The following is a 27,718-nucleotide window of genomic DNA, read 5'->3' on the forward strand; positions in this document are numbered from 1 at the left end:
ACCAATACTTAAGTGTGGGTAGCTGTCAGAGCTATTGGTACTTAGGATTCAGCAGAGCAGGTAGGTAAGAGCTTTTCCTTCCACTCTGATTTCAGGATAGTTTGGAGGGTTTGAGATGGATATTTTTAGCCGTCATTTTTTTTTAAGGTAGGGGTTGGGGGTCATAAGAACAAAAGAACATAAGAAATTGCCATACTGGGTCAGACCAAGGGTCCATCAAGCCCAGCATCCTGTTTCCAACAGTTGCCAATCCAGGCTACAAATACTTGGCAAGTACCCAAACACTAAAGCAGATCCCATGCTGATGCCAGTAATAGCAGTGGCTGTTCCCTACGTCAACTTGATTAATAGCAATTAATGGAATTCTCCTCCTTTTTTAAACCCAGCTATACTAACTACACTAACCACATCCTCTGGCAACAAATTCCAGAGTTTAATTGTGAACTGAGTGTAAAAGAATTTTCTCCGATTAGTTTTAAATGTGCTATTTGCTAACTTCATGGAGTACCCCCTAGTTCTTCTATTATCCAAAAGCGTAAATAACCAATTCACATTTACCAATTCTAGACCTTTCATGATTTTAAAGATCTTTAACATAGCCCCCCCTCAGCCATTTCTTCTCCAAGATAAACAGCCCTAACCTCTTTAGCCTTTTCTCATTGGGGAGCTGTTCCATCCCCTTTATCATTTTGGTCACCTTTCTCTGTACCTTCTCTAATGCAATTATATCTTTTCTAAGATGCAACGACCAAAATTACACACAGTACTCAAGGTGCAGTCTCACCATGGAGTAATATAGAGGCATTATGACTTTTTCTGTTTTATTCACCATTCCCTTCCTAATAATTCCTAACATTCGGGCCGATACAGTAAAGTCCGCGGGAGAGCAGACGAACACCCGCTCTCCCGGTGTGAATCACGCGCACCGGCCCTTCGCCGGTGCGCGTGATTCTGCATTTAAATTAGGTGATGCGGTAAAAACGGGGAAAAGGAGGCGCTAGGGACACTAGCGCGTCCCTAGCGCCTCCTTTTTGACAGGAGCGGCAGCTGTTAGCAGGTTTGACAGCCGACGCTCAATTTTGCTGGCGTCTGTTCTAGAGCCCGCTGACAGCCACGGGCTCGGAAACCAGAAATTGAGCATCCGGTTTTCAGCCCGACAGCCACGGGCCGAATTCAAATTTTTTTTTTTTTTTTACTTTTCGGGACCTCCAACTTAATATCGCTATGATATTAAGTACTGTACTGTATCAACCTGATTGTTTGTTTATTGACAGCTGCAGCACAATGAGCTGACAATTTCAATGTATTATCCACTATGATGCCTAGATCTTTTTCCTGGGTGGTAGCTCCTAATAAAGAACCTAACATTGTGTAACTACAGCATGGATTCTTTTTCCCTATATGCATCACCTTGCACTTGTCCACATTAAATTTCATCTGCCATTTGGATGCCCAGTCTTCCAGTCTTGCAAGGTCCTCCTGCAATTTTATTACAATCCACTTGTGATTTAATCTACTTTGGATAATTTTGTATCATCTGCAAATTTGATTACCTCACTCGTCGTATTCCTTTCCAGATCATTTATAAATATATTGAAAAGCACTGGTCCAAGTACAGATCCCTTAGGTACTCCACTGTTTATCCTTTTCTACTGAGAAGATTGACCATTTAAAATCCTACTCTCTGTTTCCTGCCTTTTAACCAGTTTGTAATCCACGAAAGGGCATCACCTTCTTTCCCATGACTTTTTAGTTTCCTTAGAAGCCTCTCATGAGGGACTTTGTCAAAAGCCTTCTGAAAATCCAAATACACCACATCTACCGGTTCACCTTTATCCACATGATTATTAACCCCTTCAAAAAAATGAAGCAGATTTGTGAGACAAGACTTCCCTTGGGAAAATTCATGCTGTGTTCCATTTAACCATGTCTTTCTATATGCTCTGTGATTTTGATCTTTAGAATAGTTTCCACTATTTTTCCTGGCACTGAAGTCAGGCTAACTGGTCTCTAGTTTCCCGAATCGCCCCTAGAGCCCTTTTTAAATATTGGGGTTATATTGGCCACCCTCCAGTCTTCAGTTACAATGGATTTTAACTAGAAGATCTGAAATTTCATTTTTTAGTTCCTTCAGAACCCTGGGGTCCATCCGGTCCAGGTGATTTGCTACTCTTTAGTTTGTCAATCTGGCCTACTACATCTTCCAGGTTCACAGTGATTTGGTTCAGTTCATTTGACTCATCACCCTTGAAAAATATCTCTGGAACCGGTTTTTCCCCAACATCCTCATTAGTAAACACGGAAGCAAAGAATTTATTTAGCTTTTCTGCAATGTTTTTATCTTCCCTAAGAGCCCCTTTAACCCCTTGGTCATCTAATGGTCCAACCAATTCCTTCAAAGGGTTCTTGCTTTGGATATATTTTTTAAAGTTTTTATTATGAGTTTTTGCCTCTATGGCCAACTTCATTTCAAATTCTCTCTCAACTTACCTTACCAGTGTTTTACACTTAACTTGTCACTGCTTATGCTTTTTCCTATTTTTTTTTTTGGCTAAAATAGCCTCTCATCTGACCTCCACACCATTCACCATTCTACAATTTTAAATGACAGTGGGGATTGAAGGGGCTGCTTGGCCGTGCTACAAGATTTTGAGATACTGGGAATTAGAGAGAATCCGCCACTGCTCGGCCCTACCTTTTTTCTTTTGTTTGAATATTCAGTAAGTTGGTGAATGGCAAAGTTACCCAAACAGCTTTCGCTGGATAATTTTAGCCTAATATATTCAATAGCACTTTAATCTGGATAAATGCTACTGAATCTTCAGCTGATGTTATCCCCATAACTTTATCTTATAACTCCTCCACCTACCAGCTTACTAAATGTTTACCTGTATGCCTTGTAAGCAACTGGTCACTGTATTATTTGTTTTATCTGAAAGATACAAATGTATATCATGCATTTACAGTGCAACCTGTAATAATTTTATACCATAACAATCTTTAAAAAAAATGCCTTATATTCTTAACAAAAAGTAAGGTTTGAATTTCAATAAAGAAATCAATGAGGGTTTATAAACATGTAATGCATTTCCTCAGAGGATGGGAAACGATACAATATTATTTCTAAAAAGTACCACCATGTGGCACGCCCTTTGTAAGAAACACTTATCACTGATTTAAGACAGCTAATTGAGGTTGAAATGCCCCCTCTCACAGTTGTGCCAGCAGTCCTTCAAGAAAAAACTGAAAACTTGGCTATTCAGCCTAGCGTTTCCCTGATTGCTCACAGTCTACTTCCCTTGGCAACTATGATTTGTTTTGCTCTTATGGTATAAATCCACCCTCTAACCCTCCTTTTAAATCCACCATTTTTTGGATCCTCTGTTTCCCCTTTCCTTCATCCCCGCGTCCTCCCTCTGCTTGTCCTCCCCATTGCACTCTAGCCCAATTTCATTCAATGCATTCATCTGTTAATTTTCATTGGCTTTTTGCAAGGCATCTGTATAAGATGTATACTTCAATTACCATGTTATTTTAATGTTCTTATATGTTCTTCGTTCTATGTAATGCTCACAGGCAAGTTTAATTGTTCAATGTAAACCGATTTGATTTGTATCCAATGCAAGAAGATCGGTATATAAAAAAACCAAAAATAAATAAATAAATACATTATACACCCTCAGAAACAAGTGCTATTCCCTCAGAAGTTACTCTCTCTGAAATGTTGGGATTTTTCTCTGGGTGCTGTACACCTAACTACCCTCCTACTGGGTCAATCAGAAAGGGTATGTATGTATGTATGTATATATATATATATATATATATATATAACTTGACAACCTCTGCCAGGGGCTAAAATGTTGCTGGGAAGGGAACCAAACATACCTAGGATGTACAGCACCATATACTCAAGGGTAGCATTCCAATCTAGCTAACTTCCCAGGAAAACCTGAACTTTTAAATTCTTGGGTTTATTTTGATTAGCCCATAGTGCTCGTTTATGGTCATTTTCACTATATAAAAATGCCTCAGTGTCAGCATTCACCAAGAACAGCATAAAATTCTGTTTAAAAATGCATTAATTTAGCTATCAAAGTAATTTATCAGGCAGATCTTTGTTAAAATTAAACATCACATAAAAAGAACAACAGAGAAAGTGTTACTTATTGTACAACACATCATACTGTAATGAATGAACAAACTTTCAAAACGATTCTAGCCTTTCTGATTTGAACTGTGTTTAATGTCCAGGGCCCGTAGCAATGCTCTGTTGATTGTCCCTCTATTTTTCTGGAGGCTGACACATTGTCACTCTTCCCTCCCCCCACCTACCCCCATTTTAAGAGTTAGAACACTTGTGAGAACCAAAATGAAATGCTCTCTCAGACCAGGGGACCTTCACTTCACAATACCAGATTTGTATTTGGAGAACTAATGAACTCAAACTATTGCACTCATAGCATCATCATGCAGCAACCCATGAAAAATTCAACTGCGACAATGTCACCCTAATTGCCCTTCAACTCTGTTCAATGTAGGTGTGACCCAGTGGTTAGTGTAATGAAACGCCAGCTGGGACATTTGGGATGTAAGCAAGCTCAAATCGCATTTTCTGCTGATTCAGTATGACCATGGACAGATCAAACATTCTCCTTTTGCTTCAGTTTATCCAACTGCAAGTACCTAATGTATTTACTGTTGGCTTTCCCCACTGGAAATTAACGCATAATCCAAGCACCATAAAAGGTACAGCCAAGTCAACTGGGGTCTTTGCCTTTGCACCTGGCTTGAAATTGAGCAGGCCTGATGGCCTCATCTGCCATCACATTCTATATTTCTATGATTCATCCCAGAGGTGACTGCATACATGTTTCAAAAGTTTAAAATGCAGATCGCACTGGGTTCACCTCTGGATTAAAGGTGAAATACTTAACATTATATTCAGGAAGCAGCTACTGGTAACTGAATCCATACAGCATGATTCTACACAACAATACAACAACAAAATAAAATGCATACACTCAGATTACACAATATTTCTACACTGGGAATTAATACTAATCCCCATGTTTCTTGTGGCATTTGAAAGCCCCTTTTTTGTATTACAATGTCCAAGTATCTGGTTTTATACTGTGACGGTGGCTTTGCAACCCTCACTAAACCTCTCTTGTGACAGCTGTTTTGGGGATTTTTGCATATTTGAATCCTCCACTATCTTTGGTTCATCCCTTTTTTGACATGGGTCTTGCCATATATATGCCTCACAGCATGGTTACCCCTATGTATATATCTAGGGGTAACCATGCTCAAAGGAAGGTTCTTCTTGAGGAATTAGTGAGTGTGGAGCTGAGGAAAGTGTTTTTTGAGGTGAAGATCCTGGTAGGCCTCATGGCTCACAAAGCTGAGAGTTTTGTTTATAAACTGAAATTTTTGTGATTTTGACTAGCTTCCTAACAGGAAGGCCAGTACACCCTTGCTGGAAGGATTGGATTTCCAGTTGCCTCATCTCTGTGACCAGTTAACAGCAGGGAGATTACTGGACTAGAAGAAGTTTTGGTACACAGTTTTAAAGTAAGGAGGGGTTTTCTAGTCTTACCTCCTACTAGAGGAGGGTATATTGGACATTGATTCAGATCAGAGGAGAAGCATTAAGAGAAGGAGCACTATGCATAAAGAAACTACAGTCCTAGGAGTTATTATTCTGCTTTTTATGTTAATTTTTCTCAGTTTTTTTTTTATAAGTTGAAGTAAATTTAAACCATTTTTGGTTGAATAGCACTACTGGACTGCTGGCTGGGTTTCATCCATCTAACCTCGACTTATTGAAATTCTTCCTTCTGTGAGTACCCTCTGAACTGAGATTAGAAGTGTGTTAAGAGTGACCAATTGAATTGTGAACCTCAACACAAACTAGAGCCATGAAGGTCATACCTCCTTCCTACCGGTGAAACTCCGGCATCCCAGTGGCTGTTACATTGTGAGATGGCAGAGAGAATAAGAAGTCCAGGACGTTGAACAGCTAGCCCTGGAAACTATGCGGCCCCTTTATTTAGTCTATACAATGAAGAGGGGGTTACATTATAATGCGTTATTTTATAGAATTTTAGGTACTTCAGTTCAATAACGATGACCTCTTGGAATAGCAATCACTAGTTAATGCAAAGGGGCAAGATAGAGTTCAGGGTTAAAAAGCAAGGCCATACAATGAATGCTCAGTCTGATAAATTGGCAGATATATGAAACAAAATAATTTTAGAGCTGCACCATATTTCTGGAGCAGTCTTTCTGGGGTGGTGTGTCATATTCAAGTCCCACCTAGAAACACATCTTTTCAAGGCTGCTTTTAAATGTTAAACCCTGCCAACCACCACGATGGCTCCTCACAATGATAGCCTTATCTATTTAAATAATCTTTAATGTAACAGATACATTTACTGAAATCTCCTTCTGTCTCGTCTGTGTGTCTTGACTAGACTAAGCTCCATGGAGCAGAGACTGGCTCCTCTATGTATCTGTACATTCCTGTGTACGTCTAGCAGCGTTATAGAAATAAGCAGTAGTATACTAAAAGAAGAATCAAAGAATAAAAACAAAGGTGGAAGAGAAATGCTACCTTATACAAAACAAGCTAATAACATGAATAATTTAGAAAAGCACAGTATATTAAGTTTGCTTAAAAATGGAGGTTATTAATATTATAATCTGTTAAATTACAAAACGATGAAAAAATATTAGTTCAGCAGAAAAGGTGCACTACCATAGTAACTCTTTCCTATTCAGAGTGGCTGTTTTATCCAGGCATTTAAAGACTGGTGTGGCAACTGAGCAGGAAGCTGTGACCTCAAATACTTTCAGTTTAGATTAACATATAAAATTAATCCCATCTGTGATGTCAGCATCACAAAGTGACCAACCAATCTGAGGTTGTAACATAATTTCCCTGAAAATAAAACTGAAAATGCCCTATTATGTAATTAGCTGGAGTTGATTAATGAGGAACCAGGAAAGAATGCAATATAATGGCACAATCCCAAAGGGTAATTGTACTTCAGTTGTTGTAATATTCCCAGCAGGAATACTCAGTTCACACTCTCAAGTACTAACTTCAAGTATAGAGCAATTGACTCCACAGAGAGGCCTTTAACAGCCCTAGTACAGAACTGTACTGTCTTTCAAAGTTAGACTGGATTTCTCTGGGTCTCTTTGCAAAACATTGTTTCACCGTTCGGTTAACCAGGGCCAGATGGCAGCTTACATGAGCAAGAGTGCATGAGGCACAAATAAAAGAAAGCAGGAGTGCTCCAGAATGTTACTGTTTATTTTTAAATGCAGTGTCTCTCCTTCCTGCAGGTTCAAGCGGTCAGAGGTGTCAAAGTTCATTAGCAAAACTGGAAAACGAAGTCACTTCATTTAGTGAGAAAGGATCCTTGGATTTAAAAACAACTGGTTTCCTACCTCATATCCCAATGCCCGGTGAGCACCAGCTCTCCTACCTGAGGGACAGGGTGCAAAGAGAGGTCATAAAATGTCACAAACCTAAACGTGTTGTGAAATGTGCTTCCTCTGTATTTTGTTCATGAAAGACATCAACCTCTCCCATGCATTACAACTCATCAGTGACCAGTGCAGTCTTGTATCCAAACTAAAGCACTCTGCCTTCACTGTACTCAATCAGGGTCAAACACCAAAGAGCGATCATCCAGTACCTTATTTTATCCAAGAGTTCAAAACACGTCATTCAACGTCCTTTTGTTGTTAAGCAGCAGTGCCCACTACTCATAGTAAACTTCTGCAGAGAGGGAAAACAATTCATCCTCTAGTTGGTGTGAAGATCAGCTGGAAAGCATTGTTCTAACTTGGTCCCATTTCAGAAAACAAAATGCAGTCCCTGTTAATGAGCAATGAAGAACATGGTCACCAAGTCAACAGACTCTTCTTCCTTTTTTTGTCTTCACATCATGCCCTGGATCATGAAACAGGGATGCTCTTGAAGTGGCTTCCAGCTGATAAACCTGGGCACTAAACAAAGAGGAGGAACACGAAGACTGCAAGCCTGGTGGCCATCTTGGCATCTGGTTAATTTAACAGGAACTCAGAGTTATTTTTCTAACACAAAACCGTTGTAAAAACATCCGATAGTTCTTCACAATATGTAGTCAAAACTGTTGCCCTATTCACAGCAGATTTGACCTTAGAAGTCACTGTTGCAGTAAGAAACTTCTTCTCAAAGTTCACTGCAAAACTGTTTTGGGTTTTTGGTTTTTTGTTTTGGTTTTTTTTTTTTACGGATGATGACACACTCAGCAAAAATGCAAAATGTGAGGCCACAGAGCTGCTATTGGTTTATTGACTCAACTCTCGTACACCAGAACCAGCAAAAAGACATTAATGCTAATTTCTTCTTCTCAGTTTAACAGTATTTCTAATTACCGCTACATGGCTACAACATGACTCAAAGAGCAAAGGAAACCAAAGCCACAATTGTCTAGCTAGTAGAAGGTCAAAACAGAACACCTTGTGCATCTTAACCTTAAACTGCAACACCATCCCCAGGGCTCCCAAAAATCAAATGAACCGTTATACAGCTGGTAACCCATTTTGTTTCAATGTATGAAAGCGAGTGAAGACAGACAAGCTCGTCCTTTATTGACAATGCTCTTCCTGCTCTACCTTCACAATAATTCAATTCAATTTAATTTTAATTTACTTTTTGCAATAAAAGAGTTGCTGGACTTTTATCTAATCATGAAATTTTTCTCCTTAGAGCAATTGGAGCTGGAGATGCTGTAATGCCAACTGAACTGGAAACCCAAAGGAACAAGAAGAAAATTGTCATGTGTGTGTATGTTATATATATAGCCATCGTACAGTGCTTTTTGCACAAGATTTTGTTTGCACACTTTATTTTGCTGAATGTTTGCCCTTTCAGAAGTTACAGGAAATTAAATTCATTGGCCCAATCCTTACCCCAGTCCTAAAAACCCCATTGTATATGGAAATGAAAGCATTATTCTCCACAAATGACACATCAGAGATCACCCAACTAAACACACCATTTACAGACACCCAGCCATCACAGGATCTCTATGTGCAACCAGTACGGCAAGTCTGTTTTCAGTTTGCTATCCATTCACATACAGAGGCACTTCCATAAAACGTTGTAACTCTTTTCTCCCAAACTAGAGACTTTACTTTTGCCTGAATCACAGCGCACATACCGGGGGCAGAGGTACATTGTCCGTTTTATGTTTCTCTTGCCCCTTCAGCGCTATTGCTGGCTTTATAGGCACCTCAAGGTTTATCCTGCTTTCCATTTCTGACAGTACCCACTGCTCTCCTGACCAGAAAGCATCTGCATAAATTCAGTTCAAATACAAGTCACAGAATGTGATGCAAAAGCACATAGTAGGGGACATGCAAAAACTTGTTGCCTGTTTTATACACATTGCTTTGTGTCCCCTCAATTTCTGACTTTTCTATTGGCTTGTTATGGTTGCATTTCCTGAAACACCATACACAGACTCTTAAATTTAATTTCCTAACACAGGGAATTTTTTTCCTAATGTCCAGTCCTCTTCCAGCAGAATAAAACTATTGTTCCAGCGAAGGAGTTGCATGCACCAAAGAAATATATGTCATTTGTACATGAACATCAGGTCTAAGAAAGCTTTCACAACTATTTTCACATAGGCAGTAATGCGGGGGAAAAAAAAAAAACAACTCAAGACTACAAGATAAGAGAGAGAAAAGGTTTGCATTCCCTTTATAAAACCCACCAGATAACAGACAAATAGAAAACTGCTCTCTTGCTTCAATAACGGAGTGGAATGTAGGTGTTTATTATAAGAGGATGTCACTATATTTTTCTTAGCTCAGTCATACCTTCCTGCTTCAACAGGACACAACCAGAAAATAAATAAGAAAAAATTAAGTTACAAAAAAAAAAAATGTGGGGAAATAAAAGCAAGAAAGAAACATCTTATTCTGTTTTCTTTTCCCAACTGTGGTGGAGGGAGAGAAAAAGACTCACCTTCAGGGCAGGAATCTCTACGTTATCGCCAAGGCTCACAGAGCCTGAAAGGATCGTCCCTGTCATCACTGTCCCTTGACCTCTGATGGAGAAACAGTGGTCAACAGCCATTAGGAAGGGTCCCGAGGGGTCTCTCGTCGGCAGGTACGTCTGAGACTTCAGGAGCTGGAAGGGGAATCAAAGGGACATCGAGTGTTGGTGAAAAGTCATGACCGGCCAGCATGAGGCAAAAGGAAATGCAGATGATTGATTTGACAAGCCTGCAGACTGCAGGCGTTCTGCAGTTTAATACAGCATAGAGTAGCAGAGCAGATACAACAGTGGGTGTCAGAAGTGGCAGCAGGGTTAGATTTTACGCTTTATGGAGATTTTGGCATTGTGGACAAAGCTCCCCTGACAAAATAGTGCTAGCGATGGAGCCACACCACCACCACTCACGTCCTTGTACATGGCCACTACAGCAAAAGTATTACAACTGCTGACAACTGCCCGCTGACAACTGCACAACTGTTATAAAAGAAAGCTAGCAAGTTCTTTCCTATAATTACAGTTCTATTTACAGTCCTATAAAGTTCCAAGATTACATTTAATTTTGAAACAAAAATAAGACCACGGCACCAAACCCCAATCTATAAAAAAGGAACCCAGAGGTCTCATGGCTTTTGAATCATGACAGTACAGTCTGCTGGTTCAACAGCCCAGCCTCTCTCTTGCTGTATGTAGGTAGGTACAATTTTATGCTCATGGTTTTTACTTAGAAATACCCTGGACTACATCATTCCTACCACTGCCCTACAAAAAGCAGAGGCCCCTTAGACCATAAACATATCACAGGAGTCTTCTTCTGTTGTAACTGTGCTGCTGGCTGCCATCTCTGTCTGCCAGCATGCTGTTTTTGTGTGTACGACACTACCTGAGACAGCTGGCACATATTGACATACCCAAGGACCTGTGCTGATGGAGGAATGCAGCAATCCCATAATCAACCAAAGAGGACAGCACATTTTTGTAAACCAGACAGTTTCTTTTCACCCTTAGTTTTCTAATGAATTTAAGGATTGTGAAAAGCACCAGTAGGACAGCCCTGAAGTCCTCCCTGCATACAGAGACACTGAAAACCTCTCCACACTATCTGCGCAACAAAGGTTGCTCACAGTGACAGGTACAGAGTTTTCCCAACACCACAGTTAAAAACAGATTAACAAAAAAACTAGAAACGTGGGAGCTCCCTAAGAGTAACAAAACACAGATGTGGCCCTGGAAAAAAAATTAAGAAGAAAGGGGAAATGCCTGCATTTTGAGGCATGGACCATGAAACCCACATATCAAACTGAATGAAATGCTACACCACTGCCAATGCCTAAAATCAGAGGCTAATCCCACTGCATTGTCCAAAGTTTCGGGGAAGAAAAATGTGGAACAAAACAGACTATCCAGGGCTCTGCCTCCTTCAGTTAATCCTTAGATGCTCTCTGTTCTTGGCTTGCTGTGTATAGGTTTAGTTTAACTACTCTCAGATCTTGCGCAGTTGTTAGGCAGACCAGACGGGCCAACTGGCCTACATTTGCCACCATCTACTATTCTATGTTATTAGCGTGCCAGTCAGAAGTGAAACTGATTCTCTCTCTTTATAAAGAGTATTTCCTGCAATGTTTTGTCTTCCTATTTGCCAGTAACAAATTTCCTAATCTCAACATAAACTAACGGAACCTCGGGAAAAGCAATTTAAAAATCTATAGTACTTTTACATTTGAAAGTCATTGGATCTTTATTAAAAAAAAATTCTACCATCATTTACTAAAGCTTTCATATAGCATATAATTGAAATATCAAGAAAACAGCTGACAGCTTTGCAACTAGCTCTGTAAATTAAAATTTCCTATTACTTATTTATATTTTCATTATTTTTTCAGCCATAAGAACTTTTCTGCAAAGATTTAAAACATCAGTGCTTCCTGCAAATATAAAACTTGCAACAAGTTGGAAGCTAAGTGCTACCGAGGAACCAATGTGATCTCAAAGACAAAAATCACATTTTTGTTTTAATTCAGTGGAAACTCAAACGTTCCTATTAAGGCAGAAGAACCAATTCATCAATCCTTTTTTTGTCAGAGAGTTATTGTTGTTTGATACTTGGTCTTAGGTAAGGCGGAGCAATACAAAAATAAATATCACAAGATATACAATAGATTAGCAAAGAATGGTGAAATAGCTTTAAAAATTTGTAGACATTAAAAATAAAGCCACCCAGTCCTGCCACTTGACCTGAATTAAGGGTTTTGAAAACCAGGTTTATGTCAACCAAAATAACTGCCCACCCTCTTCCCACCCCTAAAAAAAAAAAAAAAAAAGTGGTAACAATTCTATTAATCCATTCCAACTCTGTATAGGAATTATCTATAGGTTGTTTTGTGCATGACTCCGTCAATGACTGTTTTTCTTGTGTGCTTCATTTCCCCAAGAATATAAGAAATGACATGCTGGGTCAGCATCCTGTTTCCAACAGCGAACAGTCCGGGTCGCCTAGAAGGACCCAGCAAATCCAGATAGGAAAGTCTGTTACATGTCACTCTCCCCAAGAATTTAAAAGTGGAGAAACCAGCATCTATTCAGCTGATAATTATTTATGTAGCGGGATTTCCAGATCACTGGCCTGCTAAATCCAAGGGGCTACTAAATTCCAAGGGCTTTTCCTTCTCTCTCTTTCCTCTAACTGATCCAATGTCCACAGTCTCCACTATCCCTTCCCCAGAGAGGGTGGGAGGATTGTCCTCCTTAACTATCATAAACAGGGGAACAACAAAAATCCCAACTTCTGCAAAATGTTCTCCAGCCTTCCAAAAATCAGCAGCTTCACCCACTGTTCCCTGGCCATGGGTTAAAACAGTCAACTACCAACGTCAAGCAAGGGAAATCTGATCGTACTGTAAAAACTGGTCTCAAAAATCTCCAACTTCGCCAACCTTAACCCCCAAGATTCTTATCCTTTGTTGTTTACCGGGTACAAAGGAGAAAATCAGAAACCCAGCCCTTTAGTGGTTTTTGCCTGTCCTTCAGGATCTGGACCACAGGGTCAAAAATAGCAAACCTTCACTACAAACGTCTTCAAAAATCTACTCTTCTCCAAAACGCCATCTCCTGGGTCAGCGAACTGGGTAGCAGCAAAGACCACCGCCTTGATCAGACATCCAGGAATGCAGCAAGACCTCCCTGAACAATTCTTAGGGAGGAAAGACCTTGTGCACATGCTCCAAGGGCAATATATATACTCCTGAAACATATCCCAAAAAAGAGGAGGGGTAAAATCAAGGGGAGGATCCCAAAATCGCAGAACCCTAACAATGCTAGAAAAAATAGGGCCAAAAAGTAGCAGGTGCTACGTATAGAAAACAGGCATCCAGAAAACCGGACGACTGTTTACTATTAAATTATGCAAGATTTTTTTTCCAGACAAGGAGGGAAGTATATCTTCTATACTTTAAACCTGGGAAATTATTTAATCACCCTACTCCATACTGAAAGATGATCGTCCGTGTAATAAAAAAAACTGTAATCCTGAAAATATGAATCCAGTTTGCTTTGTTCTTGTGCTTCAGACAGGACACTATGAAGGCAAACACTACAAACAGACTGAAAAAGGGATCAGACTATTTAACAAAACAAATCAGGAATATCACTGCATGTTCAGAGCACCCCTAAACTAAGATGCTGAAAGCTATAAGGGTACAACATGTGATGGACCACTTTAAACATGACCTGCTTTGTTAGTTACGCACTGTTCCATGCTATGGTCAGTCACAAAATGCTGGAGTAGATGAATCTTCATTCTAACTTAGGGGGTTATTTTCCAAGCCGCGATAGGCCCTTATCGCGATGATAAGATTTAAATTAGGGGGAGGGGAGGAGTCGGGGCGGAGGTAGGGAGGGAATTATGGAAATCGGCGGCGGCACCGCTGCCGGCAATAATGTTTCGAACATTATCACCGGCAGTAGCGCGGGGAACAGCACCACCTTTTATGGTGGTGCTATGCCCGGATAGCCTGCAGCCAGCCACACCGCGGCAGGCGAAACCGCACCGCCGTGGTGTGGCCAGCTGCAGGTTATCACCCAACCGCCCCCCTGCTTCCCCCCCCCCCCCCCCCCCGCCTCCCTGATCATTCCGCACGGAATGATGAATCTTGGCCTTAGTTTGGCAATTCAGGTAAAGCCACAACCTGCTCCTTGTGATCTTGGTCAAATCATTTCATCCTTTATTGCTTCAGATACAAACTTACCGGGTCATTCATCAAAATACGTTAGTCCCTAACTCGTGCGATAAGGCCCTAACGCGTGTTACCGGGGAAAATGTTATCGCACAGGAGAGAGAGAGAGAGAGTTTTGGGGAGGTGGTCTTACATACACAGTCAGAGGAATTAACTTCAAATTTGATATGACTGATGAATTTCTATCATTTGAATCAATGAACGGTAACAAGAGGAGTTGATTTGTACAATGTAAAACCAGCCCCCTAAACCTGCCCCGAGTTGAAAGTGTCCCCTCTTACAGTGGTATACGTATTGCATGGAACATTGACTCTATACAGAGTCTCTCTTGCGCGCAATAACAGCTGCGCTTGTGCGTTATGACCTACAATAATATACCATGGGTGTTAAAAACAAGTAATTTGCGATGTGATAATGTGCAATGTGTTGCAATATTTATCTGTGCGATGCAGTTACTCTATAATTTCCTAACCTCGCCAATTTTTCTTTTTTAGCGAGGGCACTATTTCCACTATATTATATCCCTCAGGGGATAGGGAAATACCTGTTGTACCTCTATGTAATCCACTTTGAAATGCCTGAAAAGTAGAATATTAATCAAATAAATAAATTGTTACACCCTATCCTGCCTGCTTTCTATAGCACAGAGTACATCTCACTTTTGAATTGGGAATGATATAGTATTCTTCCTTCCCAATAGATTCTAGCACTGTGCCAGCCAAGCAAAAACTGCAAGCTCACTACACAAGTGATTCTGTAAGCAAAAGTCTTTGAAAGCATTTACCTCTATTAACTCCGATATGCCCTGTGCAGCACTAGACTCTGGAGCATCAGATCCACCAGGTTTGGCTGCCACTGAAATAATGGGTGATCCACGGAATCTGAATGGGGAAAAAAAGTAACATAAAATATAGAAGTAACCATATAAGATGCGAACACACAAGTTTTCTAACGTATGGAAGCTGTTTTAGCTCTGTTAATTTATGTATCCATACTCTTCTGGAGGTCCCTCCAGCTTGACCTTCCCGATGAAGCCAGCAGGCGAAACATGGCCGTGTCAGGGGACCCAGTTATGCTGACCTCTTAATACAATTTGGAACTGTTTATGCACTGGATTCTGTCAATTCTGTTTTCCAAATTAAGTTTGGATATAGTAGAACTAATTTTTGTTTCCGAATTAAAAGTTTGATGCACCAGTCTTTAAATTAAACCTTCACGACTTACAGAACATTTGTTCTGTAATTTGTTCCTCACACTTTGCTCTGTTGACACTAATACTACAGTGTGAGTGATTGATATCCACCAGTTTGGCTAACAGCAAACCTGAGCTAAACTGGCTCTTCCCCATCCATCCTCTGCATTTTCTTACATTGATGACTGTCTTAGTAGTAGAAAAAAACTGCTTACTAAGACAAATGCCCAATCTAGTAGTTCTTACAAAATGTCACATGAATACTCACCCCTAAGGTGACATCCATCTTTGATAGTAAAATTCTACAGAATCAATCTAATAACTTTAAACACAAAATTTAGTCTAACTGGTCAGATACTTTACTGGTTATTTTACATGGCCATGACATCATCAAGTTAATGTTAGATGTGCTGGGTACAAATTCAGCAAAGTTGGTAGAATAAGGAGGGTAATTCTGAAAGCATTTCCACAAGTAAAACAGTGTTTTACCCGTGGAAATGGGCTTTCTGAAAACTGCTCTCTCTGTGTGCAGATAAACTTATGTGCATTAGTACCACTGCATACAATAAGAAGAGGTGTTCCCGGGGGTAGGGGTTCGTATTCACTTGCACAGTTTTGAATTTATTTTTTTTTTCAAAAGCGTGCATGTACTTTTAACTCTGGAAAACTACCCACAGAAAATAGGAAGGGTAAATGTGTGGGGGTAGTTTTTCCTGGTGCTAACTTTCCAAGGGAAACTATGTACATACTTTCACTTTGAAAACTGAGGCAAAGTCTGTGGTTAAAAAGTACCCATTGACTTTGCACCAATGCAAGCAGTTAAACTGCCCCCTTAGTGTGCAAAGAAATGGCATTAAATGCGCACACTACCCTGCAAACAAAAGACTTTGTCTTGCAGCTGATTATATATCAGCCATCTGGAACAGAGCATCAATATATTTCAGTATATTTTTATTTTATACTTCTTCACTGTATGGTGCAGACTGGAGTATTACCACCACCAGCCACACTAAACTTATGAAAGCAGCACATCATTCTCCAAGAGTCTATTTAACTGGTGGTGATGAGAAGCCCTCAATCGGCCACAAAACATTTTTGAAAAATGAACATTTGATACAAAGTTAATTAATGTTGCATTCAGGACCATCTGCTGCAATCAACCAGGCCATGTTGGGATATTTCAGATGCGAAGATTCCACTAGATAATCCAACCTCACGCTATTTCATTCTTTTACTCAGCCTTATCGCAATTAGAGCCAGACTGAGATGTGGGGCCACTGGTACATAAATGGTCTCAGGATCTAGTGATATCGATAGCCCCACAAATCTTTCAAGAATGTTTTAAAAAGATTAAAAAGCTTACAGGGAATGTCTTATTACAAGAAACTCAAAAGAAGTTTTTAACAAGGTTTTATTTTTAACAGAGGAGGACTTATTTAACTACTATATCAGAATGAGATAAATGCAACAAATGTAAATAAGAAGTGGGTACACTGAATCATTTGTTTTGGTCTTGTAAATTTACATATAGATTTTGGGAGAAAAGGGAGTTATCTGGGGAGATGTGTAGGTTGCTCTTTGCCACATTCTGCAACTTTTGCTTAATAAAAGGATCTTTTGACTATGCAGTTAACCAAAACCTCCCAAAAATTACGACTTCAGAAAGCTTTACTGTTGGGGGGGGAAAAATTATTCTTCAAAACTGGAGATCTGCTATTCCCCCTTCTGTAACTCAATGGAGGAAGATATAGCACAGGTTAATTATGGAAACATATATTGCTAGCTATGGATCTTTTAAGGAAAGGTTAGTGTTTATGAACATTTGGGAAGTGTTAGCTTCCAGAGTTTTTGTTTCCTGGGGGGTCATTTTTCAAAGTGATCGCACGCAAAAAGTCCCTTTTCACGTGCGATCACTAAATAGGGGCGGTGTCAAGACCGGAACAGGAGGAGTCGGGGGCGGCAGCAAGACCGGAACAGGAAGAGTCGGGGGCGGCACCAAGACCGGAACAGGAGGAGTTGGGGCGGCACCGGGGCGGACACCATGAAGACATCGCAGACAGCAAAAAGGTAAGAACCCTTTTCGCTGCCAATTTCACGCCCAATAGCACCACCTTTTATGATGGTGCTATTGGGTGCGAAAGCCAGCAGCAATTGCACCGCAGAGGTACGATGGCTGCCAGCTTTCGTAGGCCCGCCCCCCTGCACCGCGCGATTCAAAGAGCCCGGCGGTATTAGTGAATCTAGGCCTTGGTTAGCAGGATAGTTCACTGTCAATTGGGACTGCTTGGAAGACGGGTGGGAGCTTGGAATAGGAATGATGGTAGTCAGTATGTTATACTTCTCTTTTGTTCATAAGATTAGGGTGCAAGGAAGAACTAATGTGTTATTTGCCCTTCTATTTATGTTTAAAGCTAATAAAAAGATTTGACTGAAGCCGTCAGTTGTAACGGGCACAGGTCGAAGGAAAGAGCAACATCAGCTTACCCAATTTTGGTTTTCTTAAAATGTTAATGTAAAAGAAAGGAAAACAGAAAGAAAAGTTTGTAAATAAAAAGATCTGTTTGGATCACTAAACCTCTTCTTTCTGTTGAAGCCAAACTCTAAGCTAATGTTTCCTGCCTTCTCCTGGAGGTACGCCTAACCACTTAGGTTTTTAGAATATCCGTAATGAATATGCATGAAAATGTGCTTACATTCAATTCTCACTGTATGTAAATCTATCTCATGCATATTCATTTTGGCAATCCTGAAAACCCAACCGGCTAGGTGTCGCTCCAGAAGAAGGTCAGCAACCACTGCTCTAGTCCACTATATAAAGTATTTAAGTTTTAACTCCTCATGCCTAATAACATTTGTATTAAGAATTCTTGCATTTAAACAAAATATTTGGGAACTGAACTAATTTTAATCAAACATGCACAGGTATCATATTGATACTATACAATAACACAAACTGCTAATTTTGTATGTTTTAGACACATTATATTTAAATAACTGATTCTCATTTCACATTTTAGACTACAGCTTTCCAGTAATTCGTGCACAGGTTTGTTTAGTTTTATTTGTGGTAAGGGAGTTTTGCTCCACTGTTGATCTTATAATAGCAATTATAGAATCCTTTCATCTCATATAAGGAGCCACACCTAAATCAGAAACAAACAATATTTGTTTAAGCAAGAACATATTGCAAAGAAATGAATATTTTGTTACTACAAGATTGTGCAAGGGAAAAGGAAGGGTTTTCTGTCATTCCTCCACCCATGATGCTGTAAGCACAGAGTTCTGTCAATGTTATCTTAAACCTCAAGCCCCTAGCTATTCAAGTCCTGGGTTTCTCCTAAGTGAAAGCAAGGAATTTTGTGGTGGTTTTATGAAGTGGACAAGGAGGAAAACACCAAATCAACTTATTTTGTTTGTAACCCAAGCCATGTTTGACCAAGGAGGGCATGCTGTGGAATTAACAGTGCAATAGCCTACTCCCTGTACCCCCCATAATCAGCAGTCTCTAGTAATCTATTAGAGGTCAGAATTTGAAGGATGGAAGACATCAATTATCCCATTAGCATTTACTGCCAGGAAGTTCTGACCACAAGAGGTAAATTATAATGTGTTGAGGTAGCATGACCATTTTATCAACTAGGTCAAAAAATACTTCAAGTCAAAACAGTTTCACACACTTGGTCAACTTACTTTGTGTTTTCCAGCGTCTTCTGCATCTTTTTAGTCATCTTCTCAATGGCAGTTTGCCTCTTGCTCTCTACCAGCAGATCAGTTTTGTTGAGAACTACCACCATCCTCTGGCAAGCAATCTCACCAATAACCAGACACTCTGCCGACTGCGTCTGCATCCCTTTTGTTACATCTATAACTAGCATCATCAAGTCAATAATCTGAGCACCTGGAGAAAAAGAATAAGAATTCTTCATTAATACCATGTAGAATCAGTAGCAAGACAAATCTTCAAACAAAATACCAAAACGATTTGCTCCTTCTTAACAGTGAATTAAAATTAAAGTATCTGGCTCTGGAAAAAATGTATACATGAGATAAACTATAACAATATTTCAATTAAACACAAGCATACATCATGGCAGCCCAGCATCTTAATTCAAAAATCCTGGGTCAGGTTTCTATCTACTAGTAATGTTGCAAAAGCAGTGTTTGCACCTCCTGCGGGTAAGAGTCTCAGCCATTGCATAAGAGTGACATCTATTGGCCTAACTTAGGATGCACATGTAGTAGGGTGCAGAGGCAGCCAGTCTGTGGCCCCTAGCCAAGGACTATCACTGCTATAACTGGGCTAGTTGAGGGAAAATCCCTCATGACACTGTAGCTCAATAGAGGTTGGTTTAAAATGAGCTGGAAGTCCAAAGGAGCAGGAGAAACCTGCCAGGACCAAAAAATTTTTTTACATCAACTGTATACTAATATTTTAAATTTGTAAGGAGCCCACAGAGCTAATACTAAGAAAATACATCTTGAAATATTTCAGCACCCCCAATCTCTGTACTGACACGTGTCCATAGAAATGGGAAGATACATAAGAGACTGACTGCGTGGAAGCTCAGTCCAATGGTCAAAAATCTGTTCTTTCTATACTTTTTTTGACTCATTCATCCAGCCTTGAGACCATTGCTCATTCAGTCTTTATATTTATTTTATTATTCATTTTGATGAGTCACCCTATCAAAAAAATGCCCATAGCAATGTCTTGTGCATGTTGCAGATTTACTCATCGAGTTGGGATTGGGGCAGGAAAGTTTTACATGGCCATATCATACTTGTGCCTCCACCACAGACTGTGAAACAAAAAAAGTCAAATATAGGACTAATTCATTTTCCAGTTGCTCAAGTGATATTTAATGCATATTTAACAAGAGCATAGTAAGAAGACAGTTGCAAATGGTGATATTCTGGCATGAGATATGCAATGATTATTTTAATATCGAAATCTGGTAAGGAGGAAATATTGTGGATCATATCATCCCATATTCCTATTAAATATAGATGGCAACATTTTGACTAGGCATTAGCAGATACATAACTGCCTATAATTCGTAGATTGTACTTCTGCACAGTACAAACCCCATCTGATCAGTGTGAAGTAAATTTGAATTTTTTTTAAATTATGGAATGTGATGGACAGACTAATGAAAGAAAAAATTATTTTGGAATTTTAATGCTACACAACAAAAAAGCTTTTGACTTGGTTGAGTAGAACTATATAAAGTTTTAAGAAAATGTAACTTTGAACCAAATTTCATTGATTTGATCATATTATTATATCGTCAAAGTCAAAACAAATGGACTGATATCAGAAGAATTTAAAAGAGGAACTCGTCAAGCATATCACCTTTACTGTTTTCTTTGGTGCTGAAACATTCAGAAAACATTACCAGGAATAACAACATATAAGGACTTGATTATGGTACTGTGCAAACAAAGCTCTTAATGTATGAAGATATTTCTAAGGATTCTAAAATTCCTACAGGACTTGTTTGCCAGGGATGAAATACATTTGCATGTACTCCTGCCTCCCTATTCCTACACCTTCACCCCAATAATTTGATATGGGGGTGGGGCACAATGGGAGTACACAAAATACATTTCTTCCTTGCAATTGCACACCACCCAACCCAAATGTATTGTAAAACACTGGTTTTAACAGTTAAAAAAAAAAAAAAAGTTCCTGTTTTACTAAATCACCTCCTATAACCAAATGGGCAATGCCTACAATATAAATTATCTGTACAGCTTATTCCTATTTGACCATGAAAGGCACAACTTTTTTCACACAGACTGATGTCACCTCTTTTACTCATGCCAGGTAAACCCATTATGAGGTCCATGGGGAAGTGGGATGTTTATCCCACTGAATATATGGGACAAGATATCCAGCTAACTTTAGCCAGATAACTTGTCCACTATCTGCCCTACTGAATATGAACCCCTTTATTTGTGTGTGTCAGATATCAAGGCTGCTGGCTGTACCATAGAATCTTGTAAATCAGCTACAGTATAATTTCATTCCCTAAGAGAGATCCCAAGATTCCCCATATCCTTTACTAATGCAGCCATGATGCTTCAAATCCCTACAAGCTAACAGCAGAAAAGGATAATGCAGGGGTGGTTGAGGAGCCACATGTAGTTCCTTCATGTGCAAAATGTGGTTCGTGTCCTCCTGTACTCATGTCAGCTGGGCAGCACTGTAGAGGACAGGAGGAGAGAGGCTGGCGCAGGGAGCATGTAAAGCCTAAATGGAAAAGAGCTATTCTGTTCCCAGTTCTAGCCCCTCCCATCCCGTGGAGTCAGGGAAGCAGGGGTGACAGCAGGCAGCAGAGTCTTTTCTCCCTTCTTTTCCGCTTTGCTCCTCCTTCTGCTGTCTGCAGCCAGCAGCACTGGATGACAGGAGGGGAGGGGGCAGGGATGGAGCTACAGAGAAGAGCCACTCAGTGCCATGTTCCAGCCTTCCCATCCACTGCCAGGAACACTAATTTCTCCTCTGCTGTGCTGCCTAGAGGGGTGGGGGCCTGGAGAGGACACTGTCCTAGACCCAGCAAATCACTGTGCTCCCAGCTGACAGAAAAGGGGAAGAAGGAGTCACTTGGAGCTCCAGTCAGGCCAAATGAGTTCTGGCTAGGGAAAGGGAGTGAATGCAGGTGGTATATATTTGGGGATAGGGTGCAATATGAGAAGTAGTGAATGTTGTGGGAGGTGAATATGTAAATGCTTGGGGAAGAAGCAGCGTAAAAGGAGATCAGTGCTTTCGGGGAGAAAATAGAATAAGAGGGGTGACTGCTTAAGAACATAAGAAATTGCCATGCTGGGTCAGACCAAGGGTCCATCAAGCCCAGCATCCTGTTTCCAACAGAGGCCAAACCAGGCCACCCGAACCTGGCAATTACCCAAACACTAAAAAGATCCTATGCTACTGATGCAATTAATAGCAGTGGCTATTTCCTAAGTAAACTTGATTAATAGCCGTTAATGGACTTCTCCTCCAGGAAGTTATCCAAACCTTTTTTGAACCCAGCTACCCTAACTGCACTAACCACATCCTCTGGCAACAAATTCCAGAGCTTTATTGTGGTGATGCTGAGAGTATGTATACAAGAAAAATAGAGGTGGTGAAAGGAATGATGATGGATGGCAGAGAACCACAAGTAGTGAAAGTGGGAGGAGAGGGAAGGGTGACAGGGAGCCCGAGGTGGTGAACAGGGAGAGGAAGGGCTAACCGAGCCAGAAGTGGTGATGTGTGAGGAGAAAGAAGGAAGAATAAGACCCACGGGTGTGATAGGGATGAAGAAGTAAGAGCCAGAGATGATGATTGGGAGGGAGAATGTTTTGAGAAAGACAGAAGGGGGGGGTGAAAGAAGGATGGGTGCAAGAGCCAGAAGTAATGGCAGACAGTGTATGAGAGAGAGCCAGAGAGACTACTGGGAGGAGTAATAGGAGAAAGAGGTGCGATCTTAGAAAAGGGATGGGGCCGAGAGAAAAAGAAAGGGAGGAGGATGGGGCCATGGGATACTTTTGCAGAGGGTGGAAAAGAGGGAGTAGCATAAGGGGCTGGTGGAAAGTGTTAAGCTGGGAATGCCGAGTCTCAAGGGACTCCTTTTCCCACCCTTCTTTTCTCAAAAACGTGAGACTCTTTGGTACTGTGCATTCTGGTTCCTTGGCTCTTGGTGTGTGAAAGGTTGGTCATCTCTGTGCTAATACATTGCCCTTGATTTAGAACATAAAAACAAAACAAAAGCAATTTTATCACATATTTGCCTTCCCAAAATATTAGCAAACGTTTTATTAAGAACACAATTTTCCAAAACGTTTTTATAAGAGTGTGTGAGTGTGTGTACACACCAGCAAATAAAATGTTGAGGACATTCAATAAATAACAGAGAAAACTGGAACAAACCCATTCAAATAATGATTAGGGCAACTAGGAACCATCAAAGAGATTTGTGGCCTCTTAAAGATTCTTTCTGGAGTTCAGAATTGCTGGACTTGGGGCAGGAAGCTTTTTCACGAGATGAAGTAGGAGATTTACTCTACGAAAAGATGGAACATTGTTTCCAGCTGAGAACTCCAGCCAGCTGACTGTATCGGTCATTCTGATCCAGACCAAATGAACTGTTAATGGGATCAGAATAAGAGCAGGTGGTCTCATATGCTGGGAAAACAATTTGAGAGGTCAGAAAAAATGAAAAAAAAAAAAGTTCAGGACTTTTTATATTATAAAAAAGAATTTTAAAATTGACTATGTACAATGATTAGGTTTCTAAGCAGTCTTACCCCTGATGAACAATTCTTTATAGCTATTTGGCAGTGTTATATCTCAAATATAATTTGTCCATATTATTTAAAGTATATAAAATGTGTATGCATGTATATTGTACAATATAATTATACTGTTCGTCTTACTCAGATTTTGAAGGATATGTGATTTTCCTTCTCTTATCCTCCATCTGCACTACCTATTTACTGATAACATTAATAGGAAGAGGGGAAAAATGACTGATACAATTGATAAAATTAATGTAGGTTAAAAGGTCTAAATTATATAGATACAATTGTTTAATATAGGCAAAATCCTGACGCTTCAGTGTTAAAGGAAAATGGTAGAAACATTTGACCCCTGTTTACTGTTATCCAGAGAGAAGTTTGAAGGGGCAGAAACAAGCCTATTTCCAAAAAAATAAATACTTTCATAGTCCGTCAAACAATGATTTTATTCCTTACTGGATGGAATATATAAACTGCTCTTATTTTCTTAGGTGTAGGGGGTGAATACTGTGATTGGGCACTAGAATACATTGTCACTGTGCCTTGAAGCAGAAGCAAATACTATACAGTAAGTACATTCAACATCAATGTGTGCAACAGCTGCAAAAACATAAGCTGAATCCCATATCACCCGCTCAGCGCTCTTTCATTACAAGGGATGTCACTCACTTCAGGTTTACATTTACCTTAAGGCTTTGCTTTTCGTTCCTGCTTTGGTTTTTATTATTAGAAATGAAGTCTTTTACATTCCTGATTAAACAGCGGAAACGATGTCGAACAAAACCTGGAGATGAATTCGTAGCCACAGAAATAAGACAAAATTGTGCTATCGCCTTGAAACTATTGCTGTGACCGTTTCCACCCCTCCCCACTCCCTATTCTCCCAAGGTTCACTTTGCACCCAAATTGGTATTCTACCAATAAACACCCAGTCGACTCTATTTTCATTGGCTCCAATTTCTCTTCATCACCAGCTTCAACACGAAGAAGCATAGCTCAGTTCTCCTTCTCAAATGCAATTAGAGAAGGACATGCTTCAAGGGAGAGCCAGACCAAATACCTGGCGGTACAAAATGTTCAAGCCAATTTTCAAAGGAAGGAGCGCCTAACCTAAGAGCCTCAGCTTTAGGTACCTAATGTTTGGTGAAAATTCAGCCATATTTAGGCCCCTGAGGAAAATGTTGTCCAACTAAGGTGCATAAAACTGGAGGTGCCCAAAAGGCCTGCTATTTCTTTTCCTAAATGTAGATGCCTTGGTTTGACACCTAGTCCTGGAGTTCAGTGCTGAGCACAACTTCCTTTGCCTGCCCTGGCCACTTTTTAGGGAGCTAGTCAAAACAGATAAAGTTTAGGAACTCAGCAGGAAGGAATTTTCATTCTTGCAGATCTCAGTGCCCAAGTCTAAGCAGGCACCTAGATATTTCGAATATGGGCATCTTAGGCAGTGCATGCAAACCTCTCATATGCATAATTCATTGAGAATATCCTGAAAACCAAACCTATCTGTGGCTTTTGACGCCTGGAGCTGGCCACCCCTGATCTAAGATTCTCCCTCCTTTTTCTTGCTCTGACACACTAAAACAAAACACACAACAAAAACCAAGTGCCTTTTAGTAGAGAAAAGAAAACATGGATTCCCAATTCAGGAGAGCAAGCTCAGTTTAAAATTAAGCAACTGGCCTAACCATGAGCATCAGGCAAAAACTGAGTTTACAGGAAGTGTAATACAAAATGCATTCACATCTTCCTTTTCTAATGGCCAAGGAATTTACATTTTTCATTTTTATCTAACCCAAAATTACAATCTTAAAATAGAACAGCATGCCAATATTAACAGCACAATTTGGTATTGTATAGTTCAAGTTACAACAATTCTTCCTAATAGCATCCTAGTCATTTTAGGCTCACAAGCTTCATACATACAACCCACATTCACTACCTTCAGCTAGGGGACATTCTTTTCAGCTAACAGGTACCAGATTTAAAACAAATTGAAGAAAGTATTTTTTCAGTCAAAGCACAAGCAAGCTGTGGAATTTGTTGCCAGAGGATGTGGTCAAGGCAACTAGTATAACTGGATTTAAATAGGGTTTAGACAAGTTCATGGAAGGAAGTCCATAAGGTTAAATTATTCTTGCCTGATAATTTTCTTTCCTCTAGTCCTGCTAGAGCAGTCATCATGTATGGGACTTCCTTCCTCTACAGCTGATGGAGATAGAGGACACACCGCTTTTATGACCTCACTCTGGGCTATAAAGGAGGTGTAATCCTAGTCTAATCCAGTAGCCTATTGCCAGAGCACTGTGACCAATTCCCCCTTATTGCCAATAAAATCATCATAGGGCCCACAAGTCTGTTCTGAGTGAGCAAATAGTACAAGTATCGAAAGAGAACAGGCACCTTTAGAAATATAAAAACTGTGCCTTGTGATTGACACTCCCTAACCCTGAGTTCCTGGGTAGGTTATGGACTGGTCAAGCAGGAGTCAAGGGAAAAAAAAAAAGTATCAAGTTAGAAAAATGTAACTTTCCTTTACTTCCTGCTAGATCAGTCATCATGTATGGGAGTTACAAAAGCTACTCCTTGCTGGGGTGGGAGGAAGATAGGGCTGTTTTAATTCCTGCCCCAAAGACAGCATCTGCCTTAGCCTGCATGTCCAACCTGTAATGCTTAACAAAAAAAATGCAAGGATGATCAGATAGCTGTCTTACAAATTTCCTCCGAGGAGGCTAAGGCTGTCTCTACCCAGGATGATGCTCATGCCATTGCAGAATGAGCCCAGAGCACTGTTGGGGTCTGTTTACCTTAAAGTAAGCAAGCCGATGCGATTGCTTCCCTAATCTACCTGACTATGGTGGCCTTCCGGGAACCTCCAAACAAGACAAATAATCTGTTCAGTTTCCTAAAGATGTCCGTCACCTTCAAATATCGCAACAAAATCCAACCCGTGTTTAATAGGCACAGACTCCTCTCCTACCCTGACAGTCTTCATTATTGAAGGTGGGAAGGGATACCTGATTTATATGAAATGCTGAGATCACCTTGGGTAGGAAAAAATGGAACTGGCCGAAAGGTGATCAAATCCTGTGAAAAGGTGATCAAATCCGGCACAATAGGGCCAACAGCTCTGAGATGTGCCTGGCCGAGCAGATTGACACAAGGAAGGAAGCCATTCGTGACAAGTCCTTAATAGATGCCTGCTTTAGCTTCAACGGCAGGGGAGAAGAAAAACTGATACTTCACACATCCAGCAGAGCTCTCTGCTTCAACGGCAGGGGAGAAGAAAAGAGGGTTCGCACTCACAAAGCGGGGAGTAGCTGGCTTGTTACGGCGGTTACTACCCCAAACCAAATGTGCCTGATACTTCACTTTCGATGCACATCCAGCATGGCTCTCTGCTTCAACGACATGGGAGAAGACTTATACTTCACGCATATCCAGCATAGCTCCCTGATTCAACGGCAGGGGAGAAGGAAAAACAACCAATAAGGGCTGTATAACATAGTCTGGGTAAAACAAATAAGCTTGGGTGCAGCTTGCTTATTGCGGCGGCTTCTACCCCTAACTAATCAAGCTAGATATTTCACTTGGATACAGCTCCATCACTGCTCTCTACATTATAGGTGGGGGTGGAAGGGAAATGGAACCAAGAGCTAAGAGAAACAGATAAGTATGAGAGAAAAAATGTGTGAAGCTTGCTGGGCAGACTAGATGGGCCATTTGGTCTTCTTCTGCCGTCATTTCTATGTTTCTATGTTTAGCGGCTCAAAGCACTAGATTTCAGTCCCACTGGACGGAATGGTGGCCTGATGCATTTTATTTCTGGTCCCAGGGTCCATTCTCCCAGGAACAACCTGTTCTTGTGTAACATGATGCCGAACACATAGTGCTGCACTACGGTTGGCATCCTGTGTCAAGGTCCTGAATCCCTGGCATCCTGATGCTTCTGTCTCC

At 40.4% G+C, this 27,718-nt stretch overlaps 1 protein-coding gene across 5 annotated transcripts in view; it reads right to left on the reverse strand.

Moving 5' to 3' along the window:
- EEFSEC (eukaryotic elongation factor, selenocysteine-tRNA specific) overlaps window positions 1–27,718 on the reverse strand; it is a 379,816-nt gene that overhangs the window by 227,152 nt on the left and 124,946 nt on the right. For all 5 annotated transcript variants that reach the window (XM_029601306.1, XM_029601302.1, XM_029601305.1 and 2 more), the window contains exons 2-4: window positions 19,175–19,382; window positions 15,077–15,173; window positions 10,031–10,195 (exon numbers count right to left, since the gene is read on the reverse strand). In XM_029601306.1, coding sequence (XP_029457166.1) covers window positions 10,031–10,195; window positions 15,077–15,173; window positions 19,175–19,362 — 450 coding nt within the window. In that variant the 5' untranslated portion in view covers window positions 19,363–19,382. The remainder of the gene's footprint in view (window positions 1–10,030; window positions 10,196–15,076; window positions 15,174–19,174; window positions 19,383–27,718) is intronic.

The sequence above is a fragment of the Rhinatrema bivittatum genome, chromosome 4 (assembly GCF_901001135.1).
Source record: "Rhinatrema bivittatum chromosome 4, aRhiBiv1.1, whole genome shotgun sequence".
Lineage (NCBI taxonomy): Eukaryota > Metazoa > Chordata > Amphibia > Gymnophiona > Rhinatrematidae > Rhinatrema > Rhinatrema bivittatum.